At 41.2% G+C, this 23,705-nt stretch overlaps 1 protein-coding gene and 1 pseudogene across 2 annotated transcripts in view; one reads left to right on the top strand and one right to left on the bottom strand.

Annotated features, from left to right (window-relative positions):
- Positions 1-23,705, bottom strand: part of NOTCH2 (notch receptor 2) — a 173,627-nt gene that overhangs the window by 57,272 nt on the left and 92,650 nt on the right. For both annotated transcript variants that reach the window (XM_040471479.1, XM_040471478.1), the window contains exons 6-12: positions 11,291-11,524; positions 9,781-9,936; positions 9,126-9,314; positions 7,855-7,968; positions 6,959-7,072; positions 5,046-5,279; positions 2,028-2,138 (exon numbers count right to left, since the gene is read on the bottom strand). In XM_040471479.1, coding sequence (XP_040327413.1) covers positions 2,028-2,138; positions 5,046-5,279; positions 6,959-7,072; positions 7,855-7,968; positions 9,126-9,314; positions 9,781-9,936; positions 11,291-11,524 — 1,152 coding nt within the window. The remainder of the gene's footprint in view (positions 1-2,027; positions 2,139-5,045; positions 5,280-6,958; positions 7,073-7,854; positions 7,969-9,125; positions 9,315-9,780; positions 9,937-11,290; positions 11,525-23,705) is intronic.
- Positions 19,617-19,973, top strand: LOC121027803 (ubiquitin-conjugating enzyme E2 D3-like; annotated as a pseudogene).

Consider the following 23,705-nt stretch of genomic DNA (forward strand, 5'->3'; position numbering starts at 1 on the left):
TAAAAAGAAAAACTCATGTAAATCTGTCAAAGCTGTTATGAGAATTGTAAAAAAAAAAAAAAAAAGTACTAGTGTTAAAATAAAACAAAGGAAAGAATAAAACATCTCACATCTAAGCTCATGTATATATAATACCACAGTTGTCTGTGGTATTTTGGGCAGCTGATTAAAAAAGCAAAAAACAACTGAAAAAAAAATAGACATAGAAAATCGTTCCAAGAACAGAGTACCACCCAGTAACCAAAACATTCCACTTCTTGGTTATGTAATTTCATGCTACACCTTAGGTTTATTTTAGAATATTTTAGCCTATGTCCTCCCTCCTTGACCTTCTTGGTTTGCTGAATGTTAAAAAGAGAGAGAATATGACTTACTGGTATTTCAGGAAAAAAAAAAAGTTCCAGTGTACGGCTTACATGTCTAAAAAGAAGTCACAACAGGCACCCACTTAGGCTGCCTGGTGAGGTGAGAACGGGCATAGGCTCTAGAGTAGGACCACCTGGGCTGGAATCCTGGCCATAGTGCACTGGTAATGTTACTTAACCTCTCCAAGCTCTGGATTTTTCATCAATACCATAGGAATGATAATAGCTGTGGATAATTAAATGAGATTAGGTACCTAACGCCTAGCTCAAAATAAGCTCTTAATAAGTGGTAGCTATTCTCTTCTTACCTATTTAACAAAAATGCACCTATTATCCTACCTAGCAGGAATTTTTGTGTATTCAGTTGGCTGTCACTTCATCTTGCAGTATCAAGTTTCAGGACCAGAAGTACAGCTGGCTACTACCAGCACTGCTAGGCACTAGATACGATGGCTGTCATCATACTTGTCTTCTGAGTGATCTTCCACTGAGAAGACATTATGGTGACCCATGTGGGCCGAAAACATTACTCCCTAGCACCCGCGATCATACCCAAGCAGGAAAAAGGTTTGTGAAATACAGCAGAAAGTAAGTTCCCGGCAAGCAAGAGGCAGACATTCACTTCACTTGGCCCTGAATGCCTTTGGAGGTCATAGTTTAAAAAGCTCTGAGGGAAATTTCTCACATTGGTTGCAAATGATCACATGGTACTTATTAAATGGTAACATTATTATGTAAGTGCCTGCTTGCGTGTGGGACCGTCTAGAAAGAATAGGATAGGCACTGTATATGCCCTCTGATGATGTCATTAACAAACAGGTGTCTCAGTAAGGTGCCTCAGATTTCTCAATAGCCTCTAGCAATTTTTGGATCGGAAGGGTAAAAGATAAAGGCAATCTTACAACAAAAAAGAGAGAAAGAGATTTGTGTTTGTGTGTGTGCACACAAGCGTGCATGTGTAAATGTTCTGGCTACTTTTAATAATTACATTGGTCCTCCCAAGTTCTGGCCTCATCCAACAATCTCCCATAAGAGGAAGTACTCAGAAAAAAGCATTTAGTGTTTTCATAGAATTTTATCTTGGCTATACTTTTGTAGAAGGCATTCACTAAGTGTAGCAAATTAAAGGTGGCAGTAAAAGCTATATAACTCAAGCACAGTGACAGAAACTCATGGTCTGACTAGAAATGCTTTTCAGGTAGCTATAACATGTGGTCTATAGGGGCACCTGGTGGCTCAGTCGGTTAAGCATCCAACTTTGGCTCAGGTCATGATCTCACGGCTTGTGAGTTTAAGCCCCGCATTGGGCTCTGTGCTGACAGCTCAGAGCCTGGAGCCTGCTTCGGATTCTGTGTCTCCCTCTCTCTCTCTGCCTCTCCCCAACTTGTGCTCTGTCTCCCTCTCTCTCTCAAAAATAAATAAAATGTAAAAAAAAAACCCAAAAACATGTGGTCTAAAAACCCTAACTGAGGAAAAGTTTCATGTTATGATTTATGGAAGGCCTATAAGTAGAAAACTAGGCCAGAGAAGTACAGAAACACATTTCTAACCTTCGAAGAGACAAAAAAATAGGAAACATTTGAAAAGTGATTTTCCTTCATATGCCCCTTTTCCCAAAGTGATGGGGCTGAAGGAGGGACCTCCCAACAAAAAAGGTGTTACCTGTGAATCCCGGTGAGCAGACACAACTATAACGATTAATGCCATCCATACAGACTCCATGGACACAAGGGTTACTTGCACAGTCATCAAAATTGATTTCACAATTAACACCTGCAAAGATAAAAGTAGAAAAGAAACCATGCAGTGTTACCACAAAAATAGCATGTGATGCTAGGTGTTAAGAAATCTAAAGAGTATACAGCCAACCCTAGATAGAGCTATATTAATAAAGGTGTAATTGTAGATATGGGTAACTAAACAGCAAGGATATAGCAATCATAATTTTTACCATCATCTTATAAAAATACTCATGATACTTTGTTATGTACTTAACATGAATTTAGTGATGTCTTATTTCCAACTCATAGAAAAACGCTTTGGTAGTTTAAAAATTGTAAAACTAAAGCCCAGTAAAACTAGGCTTTAAACTAACAAAATTTCCATTGAAAGTTGTAAAAATTTTGATTCACTCATATTTTGTATTAATATTTATTAATAATAATTACGTTTAAATTTATTGAGCCATTATTATGTGCAAGTACTCTGCCTCCCACTTCACATAAGTTTTCTTTAGTCTTCTCACTCAACTGGTACATCAAGTTGTAATACACCCACTGTGTCGTGGACTTGCACAACTACAGCAGTACAGCCAGGATGTGAACCAGGCACTTTGGATTCTGTCCGCTTCACCACACCACACTGGTCACTCTGTGATGAACAAGGCCATGCTGCCTCACTAGCCACAAATGAGGCAAGAGTTTCCATACTCCTGGATACTTTTAGGAGATGTGTCTAGCCTTGACTGAAAACCCCCATTCACCTACAATCAACCATGGCAGGCCGCAGGAGGCTATATTTTATTTGAGTAGGACCAGACACCATGCCCAAGATGAGCCAATGTAATTTTCTCATTGGGACACTGGAATATGAACTGTGGGACTATATGAACTGTGGTCTATAAATTTCTCTGCTTCCTGATAATCTCTGCAAAGATTTACCAATCAATTCTCACTTGGAATCTGTAAGATACTTCTGTGTGCTTTCACTAGATCTTTTGTCGATTCTGTAGTTATTGTTTGCTTGTTTGCTAAGGAATCCTTAAACTAGTCAGGTTGGTTTCTGTGACTTAGAACCTAAAGAAACTTACTTAAAACAGTTTCCCATCATAAGACCATGGGTGAAAGAAGCCTCAGAAGTGATTCTGGGTTATTTATCTCACTTTAAGTACCCAGTAAATGAGAAACCACAATTATAACTAGCACATGGTAAAGTACCCCTTCTGTTTATACTCATCCAAAATCCAACTTACCAACTTAGGACCATGTTACGAATGGGTTATGGATTCTCACTCTAGAACTCAAAAGTCTATTCAGAATGATTAATTAAAATAGACCCGTCCATCTAGGCCCGTAGTACATGTCAGGTCTTTCTCCACCCATTATAGACCAAGATTTTTTTATAACGCCTACGTCTCTTTGCTTTAATTCTCCCAACAGCCACAGGAAGGGATTTGGCAGTTTTCTGAGAGGTTTTGGGGCCTTCACTCTATGCTGCCTGCACACCACTCATATTTACTTCTTGCATTTCTCAGTGACAGCTACTTACACCTTGCCTTCTCTGTCCTCCCCAGGGAATACACCTGATACATCCTGGCATAATGATATAATCCCAGAGAAAACAAAGTGCTTGCCAACCCACCACTCACCCAGGTTTCTAGTATGTTTGTTATAATGGGAATGATAGCAAAGCCTAAAACAGCCCCACCATTCTAAAGGCGTCCATTCAATTGCTTGTAAATCTCTCAAATTTCTTTTCGTACTGCAATTTCTCATGTCTGGGGACCAGCCCGGAAGCAAATTGCTTTTGGAAGGCTTCACAAAGATCTATTCAGCCCTTTTAGTGAGTTATCTAAATGTGGGGAGGGGGAAGGCACTTTCAACTGTGAAGGCATGGGATGTTTTTCGTATGCTTGAGCAACTCAAAAAGGACTTTGTTTTCAAACTTGGCATGTATGAGGTCCTGGACGAAGACCAGGGCCTTTGACAAGTTTGAAGAAATGGATTTGGAAATAACAAAATAAAATGAGGGCAGTTAACCACCTCCCCCACCTTTGCCCCCTATGTAGGCCATTTTCCTTAAATCAAGAATGAGTTCTCAATAAATCACTCTCTTGTATTGGCAGGTTCCCTTCTAACAAAGGCACACACTAGTTAATCTTCCACTAATACATTTTCTTTGATCTGAGACATAGTACTTCTCTGTCCATTAACCACAGTTGTGACCATAATTATTCCTCAAATAAGTAAAACAGACTCCAGTGAGACCTGCGAAATGCTGCCGCCTGAGAAAATAACTCAACATTCCCCCAGCAAGGAGCAGCATGCCCTCCCAACTAACGAGCAGTCACTCAACCAGAGTCGGGGAAACAGCACTGAACTCGGGGGTGGGAAACGATGGCTGTGCATTCTAATTTACAATGACCGGACCGTGCTGTGAAGTCTCTGCTCTCCCTGAGAATTCCCCCAAATGCCCAAGGTCCACCCGAAACACGGCAGAAGAGAAGTGTCACATTAAAGATACTGGACTCTGAAACAGAGAAAAACACAACTGGAAGGACAGGAGGGAGCGAGAGGGAAAAGGGCCAGCTTCATTACTCTGAGTGGGGTGGAAGTTCAAGGGAAAAGGACAATCAAATCAAGACACGAAGGCAAGAGGGTTTCCAATTTTAAATAATAATTTCTATTTTTTGAGGTGGGGTGTCTTCTTCTAATAAAACACACACACACACACACACACACACACACACACACAGTCATCAGTTTTGCAAAACTATTGTCTCTAATTTCTCCACTGACTAGAGACTGAGATGATTCTGGCTGAAGCTTTGGCTGTGCTTTTCAGAATCAGGACTGTTTTTTAAGTATCGAAGCATATGCCAAGAAAGTCTGAGATATCTGTGCAAATTGTTTTTGAGGAAGAGTGAAAACTCCAGAAGAGACATAAAGAGAGCGGGCTTACCTGACGTGCCTGGCTGGCAGTTGCACTGGTAGCCATTTACAAGGTCAATGCAGCGACCATCATTCAGGCAAGGGCTGCTGTAACATTCATCTATCTGGTCACTGCAGATGGCACCCATGTACCCCGGGTTGCAGATGCAGGTGTAGGAATCAATCCCATCCTGACACTGGCCATGGTGGCAAGGATCAGGGTCACAGTTGTCGATGTTCTCCTCGCACAACACACCAGTGAATCCTTGAAAGGAATTTTACCAAGAAGGCTTAAAAACCAAGGCAGACTCCACACCTGAATATAAGTGTGGCCACATCCACTACAGACCTCATGTCCTAACATTTCTACCGCAGGCAACGAGCAGCTGAAACAAACCATTTATAAGGCAATCCTAGAGAATTGTGTTTAAAACAAAGTTTTTCAAATAAAATTTGTAGAATTCAAATACCTTTCTCAAAATGATCAGTGGGCTTCACTGCAGAGATACTTTAACTGCATCATCATTTCATACTGGGCTTCAGTGGGGACTAGCTCTCAGTATTTTTCCATTATATTTTTACCTCTCTATCCCTTCCTTCCCAAACCCAACATACAGATACTGTATTAATGGTTACGTGTATCTTATCTTCCCAATTCTGACCTTAGTATACAGAGAACTTTTCTTTATCCCTCTTAAATGCTCCCAGAGTACTGTGCTTACATATATACTAAGTTTTTAGTAAGTACCTGTTAATTAAAATGAATGAAAGTTTATGAGCATTAAAAGAAAAAGGGAAAATAAGACTTCATTCAACTTTAAATCCCTTTTAAAGGATTTTAAAGAAAGGCGAGGGGTGTGGTGGGCTCTCTTCCTTTCAAACATGAGTTCAAGATTTTTAAACTCTCTCCAGAGGTTATTCTCCATGAGGATAATCTGGCCAGAGGAGGACAAAATCTGGAACTCCTCCAACCAAAGACAACAGTTTGCAAAAAGAGAAAGAAGTGAACTGGTTCATCTGACGGGACCTAATCTAAGGAGGCCCAGTAAATGGTAATGTTCCAGTACTACTGAAACACTAATTCTCTGTGTTTATTTTTGTGACTTAGTTTGCTTTTCTGTCATCAGAAAGAAATCATGCACATGATGTTTAAAATCCTTTAAGAATCAATCTTCCAAAATAAGAAACAGGTCTGGAATTATATTCATAACTTCTTTTTCCCTTAAGCGGTCACATAAAAAATAAATTGAGAAATCATCTTTTCTAATAATTTCTAGTCCTTCTCTATAATACTGGTCTGTGTAAAAGCAAATGTGTAATAAGGGACGTTTGACTTATTCAAATCCACTCCCAAATGAGAAATGTGGCCACAGATCAGAAATGCAGAATATGTGTAAACAGATTCTTTTTCACTGTAGTAGCAGAAGTCAGGAAAGAGGACCTAAACTTTCCCAGAGTTCTCTCTCCCATTCAGATAACACACCTGACTCTCAGGGGCTGGGCAGTCTTTTACTCGGAAAACCTCTGCACTTGCACACAATGGCCCTTAGACTTCTGGGCCTTTGTTCAATCACTTGCCTCAAAAAACACAGAGACAGGTCTCCTGCTGAGAAGCCCTAGTGAAAAATAGCTTTCAGCTGGAATTCTTCCCTTTCCCAAAGGAGTAAGTCAAGCCAGCTGGAAACTCACCGCTGCCAAAATCTATCCCAGAAAGACCTGGACACCAAATGGAAATGTCCAAGCTAGGCCACTATTGTGGTGGAGAAGGAGGCAGGTGTTGAAGGAGGAAACCATGAGAGAAGCAAAAACTATGCTGGAAGCAGCTCTCTCTAAACACAGAGCAGCTCATTAGTGGACTGGCCTGGTAGGGCAGCGAGTAGAGGACAGCCTCCTATTTTGTTCAGACAGACATATCAGGTGAACAGAAAGTGAGAACAATCTTACCTGTGGCACACTGGCATTCATAGCCATTTGGGTGATCAATACACTTTGCCCCGTTCAGACACGGAGTACTGGAACAGTCATCAATATCAATCTGGCAAACTGGCCCAGTGAAACCTTAAAAGGGCAGAGTGATGACACGAGTCAAAGGATTCCCCTATGTCTATCCATCTAAGGTCTACAAAGGGCTTAAACCAGTGGCTCAGCAAACATAAAATTATTCTCCCCAGCAGGTAACTGGGATAACCGGGTGAAGCTCAGGGCATCAGAGACAACTGTGTGTGTCTCAACCTCTGTTTATTCCCAGTACAGATGTCACTTGCAGCTGAAGTACGGACAGAATGGTTATACATGGAGCCCTCAAACAAGTGAGGGTAGCTTCAGAGGACTGGGACCTTCTCTCTGGAGAAATAACAAGGAGAGGCTATTGTCTGTGGCAGAAAATTTGGCATGTCTTCAACAGTAGCTTTGGGGGGCAAAAGGAGACACAGAGCATTCTTTGGAAAAAACTGACTTGTGTTGTCTGTTTCTGGACCTAGGGTGAAATATCTAACAATAAAAGTCTCACAGAGGGGCTTCAAGAATATGACCCATGGCGGGGGAAAATCCCTGAATAGCCTACAACTAAGGCTTCTGTGAGGTATGAACTTTCTGAAATATATACACAGACAGAGAGGTCATGGGCCATTCAGAATAGACTTGGACTTCTGGCCACAAAGGATTTGGATGATACACTAGCTGAAACAAACTCCCCGTTTCTGTACACACTCCGATTCCGAAAGTGCTCACTTTAATGACTTCCTCATGTACAGCCCACACACATTCTCTCCTCCTCCCTTCCCTGTGGTCAGTCAGCTTTGTGCTTTCAAAGAAAACAGGGGCAGGTGGTGGGCACTTACCAGGCGGACACAGACACTGGAAGCGATTGACTTTATCTACACACTGACCATTGTTCACACAAGGGTTGCTCTGACATTCGTTTATCTCCAGTTCACAATGCACACCTTTGAAACCTGAACAAATTAGACCACACAAGTGGCTTAGAAAGAAAGGCATATTCTAGCCAAGAAAGCACAAATTTGCAGATGACTACATCCTCTACGAGCATGAACATTTCTGCAGAAGGCAAAGCGGAGTCTCCCCTGATGGGAAATAGTCACTGCAAGTATCAGTGAGATAGGAGCATACGGTGAGAAACGCACATCACTGTGAACAGGGAGAAAAGGTTACCTCCAAAGACACTGGTAAAATATAGCATGCCAGCAAAGACACTCCCACATTCTCTGACCAGGCCCTGCTTCACTTTCAGAGCAGTGCCAGGCCCATAGGGTCCCCAATCAATGTTCACACAGACCCGCTGACCTGGAGATCCTGTTGCTCTCAGGGTACAAGTCAAGGTCAGGAGGGCCTTCCAGTGCTAGACTGGCTAGCAGGTTTAATCAAGTAAAGCAGCCACTATCATATGTCATTTTTTCATTTTTTAAATTATTATTTTTTTTTTTTTAGAGAGAGAGAACACGAGTGGGGGAGGGGGCAGAGGGGCAGGGGAAGACAGAATCTTAAGCAGGCTCCATGCTCAGCGTGGAGCCCGACAAGGGGCTTGATCCCACAATACTGGGATCAGTACTCAACTGACTGAGCCACCCAGGCGCCCCTCAAATGTCATTTTAAACTGGACTTACCTGTGCTCTCTGAGAATTCAAGAAATGGTTTCTGTAGAAGCACTCCAGAGTACAACTAACAATATGAACATTACTACAGATAAATAGCAAGTTCCTAAACAATTACGGGTAAAATAATTTTTATAAATGGAATAGTATGGTATTTATAATGTATCAAGAGATTAGGAAACCTTGCTATTTATAGGACTGTTATGGTAAATCCTTTGTTAAACCAAAGAATACTTGCATAAAAACAATCACTTCTGAATTTTTCTCTTACATGTAACTGATGTTGATATATGGACTTGTTTAATTTAGTGTCCATCACTCTAAGAATTCTAGCACTGCCTTACTCCTTAAGGGTCCCCTTGGCTAGGAACCCTGTCATTATTGGGAATTAAATGCTGACAGAGCTCATGGGATTGCCACCCTGTACTGAGTGCTCCGCCTAAGAGAACTGCAGGGCACTGTCTCTTGTCTAGATCCCACATACTGACGGGCCCATGTACCTGGCATGCACAGACACGTGAAGCCTCCAATCTTATCCAGACAGGTCGCATCGTTCTGGCAGGGGTCGGAATGGCACTCATTGATATCCAACTCGCAACGAGGCCCTGTATAGCCCCTCAGACATTCACAGTGGAAGGCACCATCTGTATTCACACATTTTCCTGCATGCTCACAAGGATTGCTATTGGCTAGAAAACACAAGCACCAATTACTGGAATCAAAGTACTTTGATAGAATTTCCACAAATATGGATTGCAGAAGTGGATCTGACTCTGCATAATGACAGCATTAGGGCTAGGCCTTTAATAATCCGGTTCTCAATTTACTATTTTCTTCCTTAAAATACAAAGAAGAAAGGAAGAAGCCAAGGCAAGGCAAGACTAAAGCAACTTCAACTCTTGTGCATCTCTGTTCTTTTGCCCGAACTGTCACTTGGGTAGGGCTTCCTGTTAGGAATCAGGTACAGACTTTCCATTTACTCAGTTCTTAGAAGAGAATATATGTTTACATTGGGGGGTTATAAACAGTAAGCATGTAACAGGAGAGATCGGAGGTTTGGGTGTAACATGCTCCTAGAGTAAAATGTGCTTCTGTCTGAATGCTCACTGAGCTCGACAGACACCATGAGGCATAGGGAAGGTTCCGTGTACTTACCCATGGCACATTCATCCACATCTTCTGTGCAGTCAGCGCCTTTGTAGCCTTGGGGGCAGGTGCAAATATACTGCCCGTTCAGGGGGTTGGTATCACACAGTGCCCCCTTATGGCAAGGATTGCTGATGCACGCATCATCCAAATGACACAAGAGACCTGTCACACAGGGTGGGGCAAGGAGAACAAAGAAAAAATGTCCCTTACTTGAGGAAGAGTTTTCTCCTTCATGGAGTTGGGAAAATCTTATGCTCACCTCACCAAAGTCCAACATGGAGATTTAGAGGCAACTTCCCCTTTGCCTAATCCTACCTTAGGGACATGCTGCAGCCAGCAGCAAGCAAGGAGCTTCTGTGGACAACCCTCATGCTCTGACCCTAAGCCCCCAGCTAGACCTCTCCTCAAGGGTATAGGCATCCTAGGCCATAAAGTGAGATGGTCAGAGGATGGTGACATGAAAATGGAGAGAGCTTTCTGAGAGGGCTGCCAGATTGGCAAATAAAAATAGAGGATGTCCAGTTCAACTTGAATTTCAAATAAACAACAAATAATTTTTTACTACATATTCCAAATACTGCATGTATCTTATATTTTATTATATTTTATTTAGCAACTACTGTCCTAAAATTATGCTTGCTACCTGACGATCATGGGGCCACCAGGATTTGACTAGCCTCAGAAGACAAAACAAAAACAAAACCAAAAAACAGCTGAACATCATAAGCCTACACTAGAGTAGCTTTTTAATAGTGTCAACATTCCTGGCTCAAGGGCCCCCAGGACTCTAAAGGTATTACTAGGTCCCATGTTCCATGTAATTCACATGGGAACTGGATTTTCCAGTCTGCAATTAGCTTAAGAACAGGTAACTAATGCTTCGTCTAACTAATGCTTCGTCTAGAGGTGGGGCCTTTCCAAAAGCCGAAATGAGAACATTTCAAAAGTGCTAGGTACAAAATTCTCAGTTAAGCTATCTTCTTCTGTCACATTCCTCCCTTCACTGCTATCTACCCTTAGGACTGGGAGCTGTTACCTTCAGAGACTAGAGCAGCTGACTCTGCAGTTAGTAAAATTCTTCCCTTAGAGGAATATTTCCATAGACACTGAGAGTTGGAATGCGTTCAAATGTTTCTCTCCTCCCAACTCCTTCTGAGTAAAAGAGTTCTTCTCAAAATGAAGTTCCTAAATCCATTTATTGGTAATTTGGTCTTAATTTCTGAGAAATTAACCTTAATTCCTGAGGTGCTTTTCAGCCTCAAATCTTAAGGAGGTCAACAGAAGTTCCCAAGGCAATAGTTACTAACTTTCATTTTAGGGGGATGAAAAACTGAGGTATGCAGATTTAAGATGAGAGCCAAAAGCCCTAAAGAAGACTACTTTCATAGCACTTGAGCTAGCAATTACACTTCCAGAATTAACACTTGACTAACATGTTCCTACAGATGCTCATTAAAAGATCCTGAATGCTCCCCGGCCCCTTCCGTGAACTCCAGTTCTGTCCTGCTGGCCTCACCTGCCTTTCCTTCAGGGCACATGCAAGAGAAGGAGGCCACGCGGTCAATGCACGTGGAGCCGGGAGTGCAGGAGGCGAAGGCGCAGTCATCGATGTTCTCACTGCAGTCGTCTCCACTCCAGCCATTGACACACACGCAGCCATAGCCCCCGTTGCGGTTGGTGCAGGTGCCTCCGTTCTGACAAGCGTTAGGTTGCAGCAGACACTCGTCTACATCCTCTGTGCAGAACTGTCCTTTGGGGGAAGAAAGTGCCTTTGATTGGGGCTCTGAAGTCCCAAAGAATTAGTACCACACCAGCTCCCGCACATGCCTCATCCTCATGTGACCTGCCTGAAATTCAGGCAAGCAGAACTCACAGCAGACCAGGTCTTCATGTGAATTTTAGGGCTACCATAGACAATCCACATGATATCTATTCCAGACAAATAAAGAGGAATGGAAACTGCCATTCCTAGAAATTCTGACGTGAGAATTTAGCCAACCTATTAAAGAAAAAATTAGTCTTGCAGCATCCTTAACTCAGTTAAATCCCTGGGGCAATGAATATGTAAGTGAGAAGTGGGAAGAAGAGTATAGGAGAGGAGTGAAAAACAGGAGTGAATGATGACAAGGAATCTAAATGTCAAAATGTCAAGGCAGTTGTTCCATATCCTGATTGTATCAATGTCAACATCCTGGTTATGATACTGTACAACAGATTTGCATGATGATGTTATCATTGGGGGAGCCTTGGTAAACAATATAGGGTATCTCTCTGTATTAATTCTCATAACTGCATGTGAAACTATGATAATCTCAAAACGAAAAGTTTAATTAAGAAATAAAAGAAAGGATGAGAGCGGGTAGGCAGCAGAGATGAAGGACATGAAAAGCTTTGGTAAACTGTAGAGGTGAAAGGCAACACCAAGATGACGGACGAAATTGGAGCAAACTGTGCACAGCCTGTGGCACCCAACCTTCAAGGATGTGGATTTGTGGAATAAGATGCAGAAAACTGACCCAGTGATATAGAAGACAGAAAAAGGATTGGTTTGATCTGTCTGAAAAAGAGCAAACTGAAGGACAATATGCGAGACCACTTATGGATATAATGCAGGTCACTATAACAGCAAAGGATGGGGCCTATGACAAAAGCTCTCGGGCTCTGTGACAAGGAACAAAAGCATGTCTTCAGCTTACAAGCAAGGAATCTGTGATTAACAAGCAATTTAGTGCCAGACCACATGGATTATGAAACAAATTGATGAATATCAGTTTAGACAGCTATCAAAGGGAACTCATGTTCAGATCATCTGAATTCTCCAAAACACAACACAAGTGGCTGAAACTCCAAAAAAAAAAACAAAACAAAACCCCTCAAGGTGTCCTTTAATTCTATCTTTGTTAAAGAATTCGATGAATAATTTAAAAAGGCATGCTGGTGAAGAGGCCTCTCAATAAAAAAGCACATGATGTTTACACTCAGAAAATGCCAAGGCTATCCCTAGTCCCTAGAATTCCTAACAGTAACTCAAGTGGCTCTTTTCAGAAAGCCTTCAATGTGCCCAGCTGTGTAGCCATCACTGCTAACAGAAGTTAGTTGTATCTGATCTAACCTGACTGTCTATTCTTCACCCTACTCTAACCTGTACACCCATTATTACAGAACTACCATCTGAGGCGCCAGGGTGGCTCAGTCGGTTAAGCGACTGACTTCAGCTCAGGTCGTGATCTCATGGTTCGTGGGCCTGAGCCCTGTGTCGGGCTCTGTGCTAACAGCTCGGACCTAGAGCCTGCTTCAGATTCTGTGTCTCCGGCTCTCTCTGCCCCTCCCCTACTCTTACTCTGTCTCTCTCTCAAAAAAAAAAAAAAAAAGAACTAGCATTACTCTATTGCACTTACTTGATTCTACATCCATCTCCCATCACTTGGCTGTAAACAACCTCAGTTCAGGAATATTTTTTTGTATCCCTAGCTAAAATCTCACTGACCAGGATGGCAGGATGGGTGTGTGGGCATCTCTGGAACTCTGTGCTCATCACCCCCCATTCTGTGTGCTTCTCCTCACCCCACTTCATCCATATAATTCTTGAAGGAGTCACCATATCTTTACACGATCATGACCTCCTAATCTAGCTGACTGACCCAGGATGGGCATCTGACACAAGCTGTTATCACTATGTCCCTTTTCTAAATTTTTGGACGAGGGACCCTTTGCCACATGGACCAAAAGGATAAAGTGGCTGGTCTACAAAGTGATAGGGGTGAATCAGAAGTGCACAGAAGAGAAAAACAGAACCATGGTGGCATTCAAGTTGTTGGTTCCAGTTGTTCCTGAAGCCCAAATGCTCATAATGAGAGATGGCCCTTTCAATAGGTTTCCCTAATTTCAGATGGGGATCTGTCAACTGCACCCCCCAGTATTAACTAATATGAACTGAGGGAGTGAGTGAGTCTGCATACACGCACCGGCAATCACTTCCCCCAGGGCACATGATGTCATTTATTGCAGAAAACACAGGCAGAAATGCTGCATCAGAGTAAAGACAGACATGTAATTAGGATACAGGTGGGATTTAGAAATGAAAACATGACTAAGAAGTAGGTAAAGAGTTACTGTAACCTGGAAATTACTGAGAGTCTTGTCTCTTAAGCTAACTCAAATATCTAGGGTACCCTCAAACCAAACTTACGTGGTGAATCTGAGCAATTTGGATGTTCTTTTTCTTTTTGACTGGCTCTGTGATAGTTCTGAGTATAGGACACTGTGCGTTTAAAAATATCTCGTATGTATTTCTTACATAACATAATATTCAGACACTTAAGTATTATAGTAAGACAGACTAGGTAAATAAAACAATGCTTGGAATGGATATTTGGCACCCCTGGGAAAGGAAACCAAGAGTCATTGTTTCCCTGCTTTGAACCAGGCATTGTGCTGAGCTGTCACAAAATTTATCTCATTTAGAGTCAAGGAAATAGGCTCAGAGAGGTAAAATAACTGGTGTCAGGCAGGGAGAGCAGGGGAAGCAGGATTTAAACCAGAGCTGCCTACCTCTAAAACTCCTTTCTTTTTTTAATGTTTATTATTTATTTCTGAGAGAGAGACAGAGTGCAAGCAGGGGAGGGGCAGAGAGAGAGAGAGGGAGATGCAGAATCCGAAGCAGGCTCCAGGCTCCAAGCTGTCAGCACAGAGCCTGACACGGGGCTTGAACTCAGGAACCATGAGACCATGACCTGAGCTGAAGTCAGATGTTTAGCTGACTGAGCCACCCAGGCACCCCTAAAACTTTTAATGAAGATTTGAGGTGTGAGTCTGACCGTATCAAAACCGTCTTTGTGTGCCTCAGTTTCCCAAGTTCATGAAGGCACGAGGAAGTGAAGAGGGTGAAGAAGGATGGGAAGGACTCAAATCATTACTCACATGATCAGATTACTGGAAAAATTCAACACTCAAATTATTATCCAAAAATCAAATGTACTTTTAGGTACAGTTTGCTATTTTTTGAATGGGATTGTTGTTGAAGATTAGAACACCTGAGAACTGTATATCTATCTGTTAGACAATGTTTGTCAGAGTAACCAAATCTAGAGAGCCAAAAGCACACTGGCTTATAAATTACTTTCTACAAAATGGGTCATTTTTCTCTTAAGATTCAGGAACATTTCTCCAGAAAAACATTCCCTCTCAGACTCATTTCTGCCAGCATTTTTTTACTCTTCATTCCAATTCTACAAACCAGAATGAGGAAAATGGTAAGCTGGGAGGCCACTACAAGTGCTTGCTCCAAAATTCCCATTGGAATGCCTGCTAAGATACTGCCCCTCCTTCAGGCCACCACTTCTTGGCACAGGAGGAAATCAATGCAGAAGCCTAAGAATAAGAAACATGAGGGTCAGAAAAGTCATAAACTAGTAAGTGAGAGCACTGCCATTCAAATCCAGATCAGTCTGGCTCCAAATCTACTGCCCTTCTCACTACAGCAAAGTTTCCAGCCTTGCTTTCAATCAACAAGATCTGCAGGCTAGATCTCTGATCCTAGGATCATAAAGCACGCTGAGAAGGCAGGAAGCATGTGATAATTAAAGAACACCCTTGGTACAGATGAGAATAAAGGCGGAAAGTCACTGAATATTGAAATAGGAAGAGTTTACAGTGGTCATCTGGAGGGGTTGGTGCATGGTCTGAGGTCATTTGGCTCTCCCCACCACTCCATGGCAAGAAAGCATTAACCTGAGCTGGAGACAGAAGGCTCACTGAGGGTGGTAGGACTAGGTCCTGAAGACATCAAAATGACTGAAGGGTATTCCTTGGCTGGGGTTTAAAAAGAGGAAAGGTTGGAGATCATTTAAGGCTTTGAATTCTAGTATGAATTCTGAATGTGATACAACAAGCAAGGGGGAGTTATTATAGGCTCACACATGGGGAAAGACATGATCAAAACTGCATTTGAAGATTAGTCTAGAATATAGGAGGGACCAAAACAAATGGCTCTCTGTTAGTAGGGAGAGAAGGAGACAGAACTAAGTTATGAGCTACCCAGCATACAAACGCATCTGGTGAAAAGGGAGAGCTATGTTGTATCCATGCCCTACCAAGCTACTAAATGTTCCACTCAAACAAGTCTCAGCATGGATATCATCTGTGTCAACACACACACTTGGCTGGTGACTCCCAAAATATGTTGCACAAAGCTCTGTTAGGCAAGTTTTTGAGGGCATCAATTATCCCTCTTAGTAATTTCCACCTGCCAGATATTGCAAGCTACTGCTATTTAATGTTGAGGCTAAGGAACTGGGCTACTAGGCCCTTCCCACTTCCCAACAGCAAAAGAGAAAAGAAGTAACTTGTTATTAGCAACTACCTTCTCTACTGCCACCATGAGTTTCGGCTAACTTGGTATGAAATGTCACAGTACCAAATCCTCGGCTGATACCTTAAACACTTAGGGCCACCCGTAGCTCCTGATAATTTTCTGGCTGATCACTTTTGCCTCTTAAATATATCTAAATCTACACCTTCCCTTGCTATATTTTACTCCAGACACAATGACTTACTGTTGGCTCAAACATTAAGTTCTTTCTTACCTCAGAACCTCTGCATATCCTGTTCTCACCACCTCAAAATATTCTTCTCCCTCTTATTTATATGGCTAGTAACTTCCCATTCTTTGACTTCTCTTATAACTTAACTAGATATCCAAATTCACATCTTCCCAATTTTCTCCATATGCATCTATGTAATTCACTCTATCCTGCCACCATCAAAAGTTGAACTTTTGTATTTATTTATTCTTTACAGAATAAATACATATATTTATCCTTTACAGAATACATGTATTTATCCTTTACAGAATACATACATATATTTATTCTTTACAGAATAAATAATATATTTATTTATTCTTTTCTCTGCCCCTATTAGACTATATGCTCCTTGAGGACAGGAACTGTGGCTGCCATTCACCTCAGTTTATGTATCTGGCACTTTACCAGGCACTGGGGCCAGAAAGGTGCGGTGACTTGTCCACATTTGCACAACGAGTTGGAGGAATGTTAGAAATAGACAAAATTAAAAAATGGAAATCATCAAGTGCTGAAAAGGATGTTGGGGGTGTGAGGTCATAGCAGATCAAGTTAGTCGTCTGAATAAGGAAGGGGACTCTGAGCTGGCTGTTGAGAGACAGAGCAGGATTGAGAAACACAGGGGAAAAGCGAGGCACTTCAGTAGTGATACTAAGGAAGACAATACTAAAAACCCACCATCAGAAAACATGTCTGCTGCATTAGTTTTGTTGGAGTAGGTCACCTTCATGTCGATCGTTTCTTACTGCCTCATCCTATGGTCTTAAAATCAACGGATGAATGAGTTAGATTGTGGGCACAGCCTCTGGAAGTTAATATAAGAGAGTGAACCCAAGAGGGCTGTACTGAAATGGAAACCATGACTGAGGCTTCATCAGCATCAAGCTCTAGCCCAGTGAGCCATGGACCTCTAAACAGACACCACTTATGAGTTGCAACACACTGGGATACAACAGCTCATTATGGCTCTTTCAAGGTACCACAAACAAACCACCAATCTGACTTGGAGTTACAAGTGACTGTGAAGTGAGAGGAAAGGAAAAACAGAAAAGAAATGATCACTGACCCTTAGCACTTCAGGATAAAGTCCTTTCCCTGCCTAGTCATCTCTCAACTGTGAAGTGTGTGGGAAAAACTTTTATCACATCAGTGGCCCTGTTAAGGGTCAACTCTCATTGCAACAACAATCAGCACATGAAGAATAATATAAAAAATGAGTTTGGCAGGCCCTTGCTCTGGCCCTGCTACCTCCTCTGTTGTGGTTAAATCAAGAGAATTCAGTCTCCAGTATCTCCTTCCAGCCAACGATCACCCAAGCTCCTAAGTGTGGAGGTTCCATCTTTCCATATCATAGCAGAGCACACCCATAACCTTGTCCTACAGAACCTTCTCTATGCACAGATGCTCTATTCCACTGCAGAAGTGTAAGATCAGAGGATAAGCTTGACTGTCCTAGTCCTGGCTGGGTCTAGAGCTGGTTGAAACATTCTGTATAAACTCTGGAATCTACAGGTTCTGCCTAATGAGAAAACATGTGCACTAATGCACAAACACATGAATGTGTATAAGAGGCCTGGGGGTATGCAAGTGGCTAAGGGGATAATGTGGGAGGAGGGGATATACATACAGATAAATGCAAGAATCTCAGTGAATGTTGCCCCAATCCTAGACACCATCAGCTTTTCTAGGACTCCTCAAAAGCCTGGTTTCCCTGTATCCTGACCAATATATTTCCTAAAGAATCACCAGAATGATCTCAATGTGTACAATGGATTGTACTATTTGCCTGATCAAATCCTTTGATGACAAAGGGTTTGATGACTTCATTATAGTTAGGATGAAATTCTAAATGCTATCCATTTTTTCTGCCAATCTCTCTACTCTCTCCTTTGGAAACACCACTAGCTCTAGCCACTCTGGCTTTTTTTCATTTCTCAAAATAATCAGTCTTTCCTCAGGGTCTTTGCATATGGTGTTCCCCATGTCTGGAACACTCTCATCTCTACCTTTCCCAGACTAATTCTTACTCACTGTCCATAGCTAAAATGTCACCTGCTCAAAAAGACATTACAGGGCTACCCCCAAATCAACTAGTTCTGCCTGTTAATATGCTCTCCTAATAACCCTTGCTTTTTGTGAAAGCATTTATTACAGTTCAAAATTTTATAGTTAAGTATATGATTTATGTCTGTGTTCCTCACTAGACTATAAGTTCCCTGAAGAAATGGGTAGTAGCTATTAACTTCATCAGTGAACCCCATCACTTAGCATAGTGGCCAGCTAATAATACTTCTTGAGAAGTATTCAAAAGTATTTGTTAAGCAAAAGTTTATCTGGACCTGTCTTATTTTACTTAGGTCATTCTAATGCCAAAATAATAACCATCTTTCCAATCATCTCCCTTGCACCTTTATTCATACTCCCAAAGTTTCCATTACCCTGTATTGACATTAACCAGTCAATACCCAAGCTTCTCATTCTATCCCCTCCTTATTTGCTGAACTCCATTCCATTTATGACACACCCAATTCATCTTGCCTTTTGATCCTAATCCTTCAACTGTCTCAAAAGTAATTCTACACTATGGCAGATACCTTCCCTCTTCAACTGAAACCTAAGATTTCCCTAAAGACTATACCCCAGTCAGCCCTCTTCAGTAGATGCTCCCCTTCCTCTTCTAATTACCTCCATCTGCATGAAGGTAAGTAGACAAAGAATCCATGTTTTCTTTATTCCTTAATGCTGCTACTGACCTCAAATAGTAAAAATATATTTATTAAGTAATTTTTAGGTACCAGATGCTGTGATACATACGTATATTGTTGTCAAATGTAATCTTCTCATACAATTAGGCTGGTTTCACAGATGTAGTACAGACCTGGTCTACACCAAAGAAAAATACTAAAGTATCTCAGGAAGTAGGGAGAAGAGGCTCTGACAGAACCCAGTAACAGCCCTGAATTTGGAAAGATCAGGTTGGGCCAACAAAAACTGAAATTTTTAATGTTCTTGTTCATTCATTCATTCATTCATTCATTCAATAAATGCATATATACCATGTGCCAGGCCCTGACCCTATATACACTGAGGTTATACTGGTAAACAAAACAGTTGGGGCTTCTACCCGGCAAATAGAGGTTTTACAACCAAACACAATTATAATAGAGAGTGCTAAATGTTCTAACAGATAGAGGTTGCCTTGGGGGCATAAAGTAGGAGAATAGAGAAGAACTATGTTTTGAAGGTCCAGTTGGGGATAGTATGTTCCATTGGCAAGCTACAATCGTGGGACTTAATGACAGCCCATGTCAAAGCAGTGTAATGTTTTTTGACATTCTATTTTCCTACAAACTACCCCTTCGAACCACCTAAGTAAGGTTGCATCTACAACAATAATTTATATCTAAATATTAACAGCAATGGCAGTAGTTTTCTTGGTATTTGAAGATCACTGATCTCCTGCTTTAACTATTTCTAAAGTTCTTTTACCCATTTGTTCACTGCTTTGTGACCCAAACCCAGATGACCCTAGCTCCAGAGACTACATGGATCTATAAAACAGACAGAGATAAGTACAACAGAATATCTCGGGAATAAACTCAGAAGTATGCCATGTGATGCTACCTTAAGGTCACACTTGCAATACAGTTGAATAAACTTTAAATTGTGTTAACAGGAAAGAAAGAGATTTTATATGTTAACCGGGTTGTGAGTGTGAATGTGTGTGGAAGCGTGTGTAGAAAGAGGGTAAAGTGGGGAGTATTTCAGGCAGAAGTAAGTGTATGTATATGGGTCTGAATAGAAGAGAAAGCATGCCTCATTTGAGTGAATGAAAAAAAAGTCAGTGTGGTTCACTTACAAGGCATGGATCAGGCGAGGTATGGCTGGAGAGGGAGCTACATACAGAGCCTTGGAGCTCTATCCAAAGACAAGGAGGACCCACTGAAGCATTTTAAGCAAAGAAACAACACGATCCAATTTGTGTTTCAGAAAGCCCACTCTGCTGCTGTGAGGAGAATGGACTGAACTCCACCTCACCCCTCCAGGTCAATAGCAATTTAAAGCACTGGGGAGTCCTGGGGTTCCTGTGGCCGCTATAGCAACGAGAGAGTCTGCAGTGCATCTGGGGCAAATTCCGGATGCAGCAGCACCAAAGAGCACCCAGGGTTAGCCCCTGTATGGAGAGCAATCGATGCTGTGCCAATGCTGGATGTTCAGAAAGCTGACCCCTGGCACAAAGGCTTCTCCACACAAGAAGAGGAGAATGGTGCCAAGCTTCAGTCCCCCTGCTAGGAGGCCCACACTCCAGCTCTCTCACCACCTTCTTGGGTTGCTGGGCTGTTAAACCAGTTTACATAAAGAGCCCCTCACCTCACTGCAGCAGGGCTTCCAAAGAGAATCAACCAACTCTATGGGCAGCAGTGACTGTGAGCAGAATGAGTAAAACGGAAAAAACCAACATGGGGCCTATTGAAACATTCTGCAATCCGAAAGACGGAGAATGTAAATGTAGAGGAAGATGCGTACTTGTGAAAAAGTTCACTTCCAGAAATTAATACATCTTAGAAAGAGTTGGCTCTACATTCTCAATAAATGTAGACAAATGTAGGTTTTAAAAAGAGATGAAAAATAATACAGGACACTGGACTCTGATGAAGAAGGACAGGCTGAGAAAAAGGGAGAAATAGAGAAGACCTAGATACAACGAGTTAATATTGTAAGAATATAAAAATGCAATTCAAATAAATATCATAGTCGGAAGCTATGAAGGACAAACTGACAATGAAGAAAAATAAATTAATGTTATGAAAGAAATGCTTAAGAAGCACTCATAAAATGCAAAGGAAAAACAAGAAAATTAAAATATCAAGAGAGAAGATCATAGCTACGAGAAAGAATGAAGACCTAATTAAAGATAATAGAAGACACAATACAAATGGAAAAAAAATGAAAAAGATAATCTTTTCTGAGGGGAGAATACCCCTAAGTCTGCAGATCCAAAGGGCAAAAGTACTAGGAGAAAAAATAATAGGGGTATATCTAGACCCATGCTGGTTAAAGATTTTATTTTAAAGGGAAAGGAGATGGGCGGGAAGGAGAGAGAATGACTTGTCTGACATTGGACATCCCTATAATGTTCGCAAAACGCAAAGGAACAATGTCTAGGAACTGTTAAGATTGATTTGTGACCCAAGAATTCAATATCTAGAATACATGCCATTTGTGTATGAAGGCAACTAAATCAAAAGGTATTTTTCAAATATCTAAGAGCTCTGAAGACATGCCAACATGCAACATTTGGAAAAAATTACTCAAAGATGTATTCATTTGACTGAAAAAAATAAACCAAAATAAAGAATCCAGGAATGAAAAGGCTGTTACATAAATGTACTGGTAGTTAACAAAAAACAAGTTACATATAAAATTAAGTCTAAAATATTATAAAGTAGATTATAAAACAATGTAAATATCAAGAATAATTTTAAAATAAAATGCATAAGTTATTTTTCCTTCCCTTCCCCTATGATTAGCTGTTGTTTCTCAAATTCCATATGAATGAAATCATATAACTGTTTCTCTGCCTTTAGCATAATAATACACTCTAGCTCCACCGACATTGTTGCAAATGGCAAGATTTCATTCTTTGTCATTGCCTAGTAGTATTCCATTGTATGTATATATATGTGTGTGTGTGTGTATGTATACACACACACACACCATCTTTATCCATTCATCAGTCAATAGACATTTGGGCTCTTTCCATAATTTGGCTATTGTTGATAGTGCTGCTATAAACTTTGGGGTGCACGTGCCCCTTCAAATCAGCATTTTTGTATCCTCTGGATAAATTCCTAGTAGTGAAATTGCTGGGTAATAGGGTAGTTCTATTTTTAATTGAAGAAAAAAATAAGATAAAAACGGAAGGAAGCAAACCATAAGAGACTCTTAAATACAGAGAACAAACTGAGGGTTGCAGGAGGTGAGGTAAGTGGGGGGATGAGTTAAATGGGTGGTGGACATTAAGGAAGGCACTTTCTGGGATGAGCACTGGGTGTCATATGTAAGAGATGAATCACTGGGTTCTACTCCTGAAGCCAAGACTATACTATATGTTAACTAATTTGAGTTTAAATAAAAAAAGAAAAGGCATAAGATTTTAAAATTCAACAGCAATGCTATGGTATGAATTAAAAAAAAATTTTTTTTAATGTTTATTTATTTTTGAGAGAGAGAGACACACACAGAGCTTGAGCAGGGGAGGGGCAGAGAGAGAGGGAGACACAGAATCCGAAGCAGACTCCAGGCTCTGAGCTGTCGGCACAGAGCCTGACGCGGGGCTCGAACTCACGAACCGTGAGATCATGACCTGAGCGGAAGTCGGACGCTCAACCAACTGAGCCACCCAGGCGCCCCTAGTATGAATTTTTAAATCCCAGATCATATAAACAAAATCTGGAGAATGAAAACAAGATATAATAAAACTAAAAGTATGCTTATTCCTCATCTTACAGAAGAGGCAATTAGTATATGCAAAAGTTTCACTTTTGACACTAAAAAGTAGAGATGGATTCATATGCAAATTTTTCTATACAGGCATATTTAAAAAAAAACTAATACCAATAATTTATTTTTATTAAAAATTTTTTTAATGTTTGTTTATTTTTGAGAGAGAGAGACAGAGCATGAGCTGGGGGTAGGGACAGAGAGACACAGAATCTGAAGCAGGCTCCAGGCTCAGAGCCCAATGTGGGGCTCGAACCCATGAACAGCGAGATCAAGACCTAAGCTGAATTCGGAAGCTTAACCGACTGAGCCACCCAGGTGCCCCTAAATACTAATAGTTTAAATCATCTCACATCTTTCTGTTGTCCTCATAGACCAATCTTCACCTCCCTGAATGACTTACACATGTGACTTAAAATCTTACTCCTTCTCTTCCCATCTCCCATTAAATTAACTACCTGAGTTGAGGACTAATAAGGTCATCTAGGCCAAGAGTTCTTACTTTTCTCAACCCAACAGCCTCCATATCTGCTCCATATCACAAGCACATTCCCATTTTGGATCTAATTATGAGACACTCATTGTTCCAACCCTAAGTTCTCAAATTTGGTACTTCAACTCTGATGATAACTTCCCATTTCCCTCCTTTCCCATTCCCAACAACCATTTCACCTAATTATCCCCTACTAACACTTGTAAGAGTCAAGCCCTCCTAAATAACCCAGTTCATTAGCCAACCCCCTTCTAGCTGCCTTACTTCAGTCTAGCCTAGGTTCTATGGTCTATCATATGAATGAATGAATGAATGAATGAATGAATGAATGAATGAATGAATGAATGAATGAA

The sequence above is a fragment of the Herpailurus yagouaroundi genome, unplaced genomic scaffold (assembly GCF_014898765.1).
Source record: "Herpailurus yagouaroundi ecotype Mexico unplaced genomic scaffold, PumYag 77, whole genome shotgun sequence".
NCBI lineage: Eukaryota > Metazoa > Chordata > Mammalia > Carnivora > Felidae > Herpailurus > Herpailurus yagouaroundi.